General features: G+C 43.2%; 2 protein-coding genes across 2 annotated transcripts; both read right to left on the bottom strand.

Moving 5' to 3' along the window:
* Window positions 1-237: 237 nt before the first annotated feature.
* Window positions 238-624, bottom strand: LOC121876352. The gene has a single exon (XM_042381422.1). It carries the CDS (start codon window positions 622-624, stop codon window positions 238-240), a length of 387 nt encoding a protein of 128 aa, XP_042237356.1.
* Window positions 625-2,171: 1,547 nt separating this feature from the next.
* LOC121876351 lies at window positions 2,172-3,278 on the bottom strand. The gene has a single exon (XM_042381420.1). It carries the CDS (start codon window positions 3,276-3,278, stop codon window positions 2,172-2,174), a length of 1,107 nt encoding a protein of 368 aa, XP_042237354.1.
* Between the last annotated feature and the right edge of the window lie 3,632 nt (window positions 3,279-6,910).

Here is a 6,910-nt window from a genome sequence, read left to right as displayed (position 1 = left end):
ATTCAATGTTTCTGGCTCCATTGAAGGTGAGGTTGATCCGGCAGAGATGTCTGAGGATGAGGTTCCACCAGGTCATGGAGCAAGATCACGGAGGGAAACTGAAGATTCACGTCCATCTGGATACTTGATGTGTGCATACATTGGGTTATCCTCGAGGAGCCCCACCTCATCAACGAGAGGGTCACCTTTGCTTGAGAGGACGAATCGGCGTTAGAAGACAGGACCTGGCGTAGTTAGTCATGTTGGCAGGGATGTACCCTCACAAGATCGTCCCGGAAAATTGAAAAACCTCTCATGTGGAGTCGCGTTGATGGCTGTTGAGAGCAATGATGTAATGGAGTGAAGTACTTCAGGTAGAAGGGCCTCCCATTCAGTATCTGGAACATCTCGAGATTTGGCAGCTACGCAAATGGACTTCCAGATTATGCCATTGTACCGTTCTATTTGACTGTTTCCTGTTGGGTGGTAAGGTGTAGTTTTGCTGGACGCCACTCCACGACTAGCGAGATGAGTTTTCAATTCACTAGACAAAAATGTACATCCTCGATCAGAGTGAACAAAACTCGCCATACTACAAACCGAGAAGATGGTGTCCAGACATCTGATGACAGTTGAGGATGTCATGTCAGCACATGGAATAGCAAAGGGAAAATTGGAATATTCATCCACAGCAGTGAAGAGATATGAATGAGTTTCTCGTGCATGATGGAAGAGGACCTTTAAAGTCAATGCTCAGTCTATCCATTGGTTGAGTAGCTTTGATAAGGGTATTTTCAGTAGGCCTGTGAAATGTTGGCTTGATTTCAGCACATACACGACAAGATGAACAGACCTTTTTCACATCCTCCGTAGAAAATGGAAGGTTCTTTGTCCGGACAAAATAAAGCATTTTGACAACCCCCGGGTGGTAGAGCCCATCATGGATAACAAAGAGGTTTGACGATGAGATGGCTCCGCAGAACGCTCGGGTGAAAGTGTCAGGAGCAACGTTGTCTCTACCTGGCCGATACCAAATGGAATAGCTAAAACAAGCGAGTTCGAGCCGCCAGCCTTGTATCTTGTCCTTCTTCACTTTAGTCCTCCTACGACTGTCCAGCATAAATGCAACTGATCGCTGGTCAGTAACAATGGTGAAGTGCTATCCCAACAACAGGTGAGACCACTTTCTCACCGCTTCAATTATTGCAGTCGCCTCCTTCTCAACAGGAGGATAGTGAATCTCACTGCCAGAATACATCCGAGACATGGAGGCTCTTGGCCGACCAGCTTGATTCAAAGTAGCAGATAATGGCCACATCGGACGCATCACACTCCACAACAAATGGGATGCCATGGTCAATGCTATTTAGGGCAGCTTCCCCAAGCAGTTTCTTCAAGTCATCAAAAGCTGCGAGAGCTTCACGGTCCAGAGGAAAAGATTTAGCCTTGTAGAGAGGCCGTGCCTTGTCTGAAAACTCCGGGATCCACTTAGAGTAATAAGCAAACTTACCAAGTACACGTTGAAGAGCCGATCGGTTTGTAGGTGGTGGAAGTTCTTGCCTTTCAGGATCTGGTTTGAATTGACCATTTCCAATTTGATAACCCAGAAGCTTGATCGATGTTGCTGATATATTAGATTTGGATGTATTGAATGTCAGCTTAATTTCCTCAGCAGCAGCAAGAAATTTCTCAAGATTTGCGTCATGTTCTTTCTGATCCCGACCACCTATGGTAATATTATCAAGGTAGGGAAATGTGTCGCATAGATTCTCCTCCTCCACGAACTTGTCTATGGCTCTTTGAAAAACGGCAACACCATTAGTGACACCAAATGGTACACGTGTGAATTGATACGGTCTGCCATTTGCTTCAAATGCTGTAAAGGGTTTATCAGACTCGCTTATGCGTAGTTGATGGTATGCACTCCTTAGATCAAATGTTGAGAACACGTGGTATTTAGCAAGAGTGTTGGCCATGGTTTCAATGTTTGGCGATGGATATGCGTCGAGATTGGTGTAAATGTTCACCGTAGAAGAGTAGTCGATGCACATTCGTTTTCTGTGACAACCTGAATCATCTCTTGCAATCACCACCTGTGCACGCCAAGGTAATGTACCTGATTCTATGATGCCTTCGGACAGTAAGCGTTGTATTTCTTTGGTAATGAACTTTTGATCATCAGGGCTAAACTTCTAAGATTTGGTGGCTATCGGCTTTGCATCTCCTTGCATGTTTGCAAATAACAGTGGTTCTGACATACCTGCTGATGTCAGGCTACATACAGGCTTGTTACCAATGTTGGAAATCTTGAGCTCAGGTCTGGGTCCTCCATACTCTATGGTAACCGAGGAGTGTTGTTTTTGGAAATCTATGCCGAGAATAACATCACCACAAAGATTCTCAATGACGCCCAGACGTGTGTTTGGATAAATACTGTCTTTCATATAGAGATCCACCGTACATTCTCCTATCACAGAAGCCGTTGAAGAAGACATTGCCAGGGTTATACTTTGGGAAGCGGGTTTGATGTGAAGCTTGTCAATGAAACTCTCAGAACTTGCCGAATCAATAAGGCCGGAGACTCGTCTTCCATTTACCTTTAAGTTTGTAGCAGAGCAATTCAGGCAATAAGGAACAGCAGCTGAGATGGCACAAAGAGTGGGAGATGAAATTGATGCCGTGGCCTGTTTCTTACCCTTAGTCTGACAGACTTTTGCCCAGTGCCCTTTTTTTCCACATGAAGAGCAATCACTATCTTTAGCTGGACATCTCGCCCGTAAATGAAGACTGGTAGCACAAAACCAACATCGTTTCTTTGTGGTCATACTAGCAAGTGTTGAGTCCTCAACTGGACGTATCTCTTGTTGATTAGTGTATGGTGACTTAACAGCGTCCTCCAGACATCCTGAAGCTGCTGCAATGACAGGGCCTAGTGATTGGAAGGCTTCCAAAGTACGCTGTGCAAGATCCAAGGATCTAGTTTGATCAAAGGCTTGAGAGAGAGTGAGAGCCTGAGTTTCCAATAGACGTTGACGTATATTTGCAGAAGACAGTCCGTTGATGAAGGCATCCCGTACTAACTCTTCACGATATTCTTCGGCCGTGACATCTTTTAGAGTACAATCTTTGCTGAGTCTGTGCAAGTCGCGAAGAAATTCATCTAGTGTTTCGGAAGGACGCTGACGTCTTGTGGCGAGCTGGTGTCTGGCGAATATCTCATTTTTCTTTTTCACATATACCTTTTCCAACACTTGTATAGCTGTTTCAAACTCCGTAGTATCAGCAAAGTATTCATACATAGTAGCAGACACATATTTTGTCAAACATCGTAGTTTGTCAGGCGCTCTGTCTCCTCACTCATCAATAAAGTTTTCAAAAGTCTTACTCCTATGCTTGTATTCCTTTGAAGCAGCTGGGGAATTTGGATCAACATCAAGCTTGTCGGGGCAGAGTATGCGTTCCATGTTGCTAGTAGAATATGAGTTGAATAAATTGTCGTATGATATCAAACACCTTCAGTTATTAAGGCTTTATTCAACTCATAAATCCATAGACATCTGCAACAGAACAAGACAAAATCCAATTAGAACAAGAGAACATTTAGAGTAAAGGTAAACACAAACATAATTTATTCCATAATATGACAGACAGCCTCCCATGGAAGGAGCGGATCCCCCGCCCCCCACAGCTCCGTGTAATTGGCACTGAGTACGACCAAAGGAGAAATATTCAATCTCTTATCCCTTAGAAAAGGATTACAAGAACAATCTGTAAAATGGCGCGTGTGGTGAGAATCAGGGCGGTGGAGGTGTGTGGTCGATTTGTTTCCTCCTGACCTAGTTAATTTAGCGGTGGGTGTAATGGGTACGGGTGGAGGATGGGGTAGGAATGTGTTGTGTCTCTGTGTCCTTTCTTTTTTTCTCCCTCTCTCTTTCTGGGTTAAAGGAAATAGGAAGTGACTCTCTCTCTCTCTCTCAGCCTCAGACAGTGAGGATGGATGCAGGCAATATGAGGCAGGACATGACAGTTGCCCCCTGTCATATCCTCCCTTTATGACACAGTTACATGACCAAATATATCTCTGTGTTGCTCTTGTCACGGCTCTCTTTATGACCCCCTGACTGCTGCCTCCATGTCTGTCTCTCTGATAGGGTTTTGTCTGTCTGTTACAGTGTTTGGCCGTCTGTGTGCTACGTTGTTTCTCTGTTGGTCTCGCTGTGAGATGCATGTTTGTTTTTCATGGTGTCTAGCTGTTTTTGACAGTGTGTTTGTCTATCACTTTGTCTGTCTCTCAGTCATATGTATGGCTATCTGTTCACTTGCGATAGCTACTTACTTGTCTACCTACCTACGTACTTATCTACCTAACTCGCCTACCAATCTCTCTAGTTTACCTACCTACCTACCTACCCACCTGACAGACCTACAGTACCTGAAGGCAAGCTCTGGATTATCCCTTTCAGCGTTACAAATGTAAGTAGCCTGATCCTGGCCGTTTGTTTACTTGTTGTATCTGGGTCGTTCACCTAGATTAAAGCACTCGTGCTGGCTTATAGGGCTTTGGTTGCACTGCACTATGTGATTCCATGGTAACATTGTAAATTGTAAGTCATTGGTACCTTGGGGTATTGTATGTCATTAGCGCCAGCTCTAAACTGTAAGCATAAGTTATTGGTTACTATTGCATCATCATCATCATCATCTTCAGTATCATCATCATCATCATCATCATCATCATCATCATTAATCTAGACATCTACGCCTGTGTAAAACCTTTAATTAACTTCAGGTGGGTTAGCTTCGGTGCGTTTGACCGTGTCTCTGTTTACAGCTAATCAATATAAGTTTAACTCTCTCTCTCTCTCTCTCTCACTTCCGACAACACAATATCTACACACATGTTAGGTCTCCTTACACACGAGGAATGTAAATAATGTGTCTCAAATTGAAGATCCTCAAAGGCCAAGCTTGTGAGAGGTCTCTTACACTCTGTTACACTCCGCATTTCCCCCCACGCTGACTACCTCTCTCTCACTCTCTGACTCTCTCGACAAACCACTGATTATAAAAATCCTGCCTGATCTATCACAACAGAGACCGTTGTATAAGACTCTCCCTTGACCTTACCACTAAAAGGAGCATTGTATACGACTCTCGCTTGAACCCCCCTCCCTCCCATAGGCCACTTGCTAGGCACTGGTCTCCCGTCATAAATCACAGCCAGATATCCATTCAGTAGTCCCTCACAAACCATGCTTCCCTCCCACGTTCCAACATTATTCCGCAGTAACGTGATGAAATTCTAAACCGGAGACAAGGCAAGAGGTCGGGAATGCGCAATAAGAGAATATTATATACCGAGAAACAGGTCGAGGCGATAACCAGGAATGTACTAACGTGGATTCCTACATGATGAGACGTCTATAATCGGCCACATTACAAGGCAAATATGACACACCTGAAACACGGTAGAGTAGGCAGGGAGCACAAGTGTTAATACAATCGGGTTACAGCAGCGCCACCTGTATTATCTTTATTTGGATCACCTGATGCTTCTGCCACTCCAAGCTTATGCCACCTCCGTATTAAACACTAACTCTACGTGAGGTGGTTAGTCTTAGGTTAGGTTAGGTGGTTAATCTAAATATATAATACGCTGGGCGTCTATCTATGCATGACTATACATATTATACACAGATGGATAACGTTTAAAGCTGTGATATAAGATGCGTCTACATTTTCAGACAAACAACACAACTAGAATGGGCAATGATTGGCAATAGCAGGATTAAGGCACACTTGAAAAAAAGAAAAAAGAAAAAGAAAAACGCACTTGACAACACTACCTGTAAAACAACAAGAAAAGCTTGAATATCTAAGGAACATGATGCAAAAAAATTATGTATTAGTAAATCTTTTTTGGTTTTGTTGTAATATATATTTAAAACTGGAACTGGAAAGTAAAACTACTTTATGAACACTCTCTCTCTCTCTCTCTCTCTCTCTCTCTCTCTCTATATATATATATATATATATATATATATATATATATATATATATATATATATATATATATATATATATATATATATATATATATATATATATATATATATATATATATATATATATCTATATATCTATATATATATATATATATATATATATATATATATATATATATATATATATATATATATATATATATATATATATATATATATACGTTATTCGCTGCTGGCTTATTATGTTGGTGTCAGTGCTGGCAATCGCTGCCTTGTCCGAACATACATTGGATCTCTCAGCCTGTACCACGCGGCCTGTTACCTCGCCAGATGAGGCGGCTGGAGGGGGGTGTTTACAGACAAGAGGTCCTGATTCTGCTGAATGTAAGGCTTAAAGGGTGGCGTGGCTCTTATGATGCAGATCGCCCTCTCGAGTGATGCCCCCACGCGAGCGAGGCGGGGGGGGGGGGGCGTTGTTTACCGCCAGCGTCAGTGCTGGCACCCCGGGAGTGTTATCACCGCAGGCGTCAGTACTGGCGAATGAGTATTGGCGTGTGAGTGCTGGCATTTGCTGCCTTACCCGAACAAAGATTGGGGGGTGGGCGGTGTTTACGGACAAGAGGTCCTGATTCTGCTAAATGAATGGTTTAAACTTTAAAGGGTGGCGTGGCCGCCTGGACTCCAGGAGATCGCTCTCTCGAGTGATGCTGTGAGGACCAGCCCTGGAGTGATGCTGTAAGGAGCAGTCTTCTGCTCGCACTGATAAACACCACACAATCCTGTCCAAGAACTTGTGCTGAGACAATTTACGCAGTACTGTTGTCTTTTTGAACACCATACTGATCTGCACTGACCCACACTTATAAGTACAGAATAATAAGTGATGACATACCCCTCGGTTCTGAAATATTGTTGACTAATTACGT

This window comes from Homarus americanus, unplaced genomic scaffold, assembly GCF_018991925.1.
Source record: "Homarus americanus isolate GMGI-L3 unplaced genomic scaffold, GMGI_Hamer_2.0 scaffold34921, whole genome shotgun sequence".
Classification (NCBI taxonomy): domain Eukaryota; kingdom Metazoa; phylum Arthropoda; class Malacostraca; order Decapoda; family Nephropidae; genus Homarus; species Homarus americanus.
The sequence above is the reverse complement of the archived record's forward strand: the minus strand, read 5'-3'. Positions and strand labels throughout refer to the sequence as shown.

What these genes read in the sequence shown, in the direction of transcription:
- LOC121876352 (XM_042381422.1), bottom strand. Translation starts at nt 624, where the DNA reads ATGACATCCTCAACTGTCATCAGATGTCTGGACACCATCTTCTCGGTT.
- LOC121876351 (XM_042381420.1), bottom strand. Translation starts at nt 3,278, where the DNA reads ATGTATGAATACTTTGCTGATACTACGGAGTTTGAAACAGCTATACAA.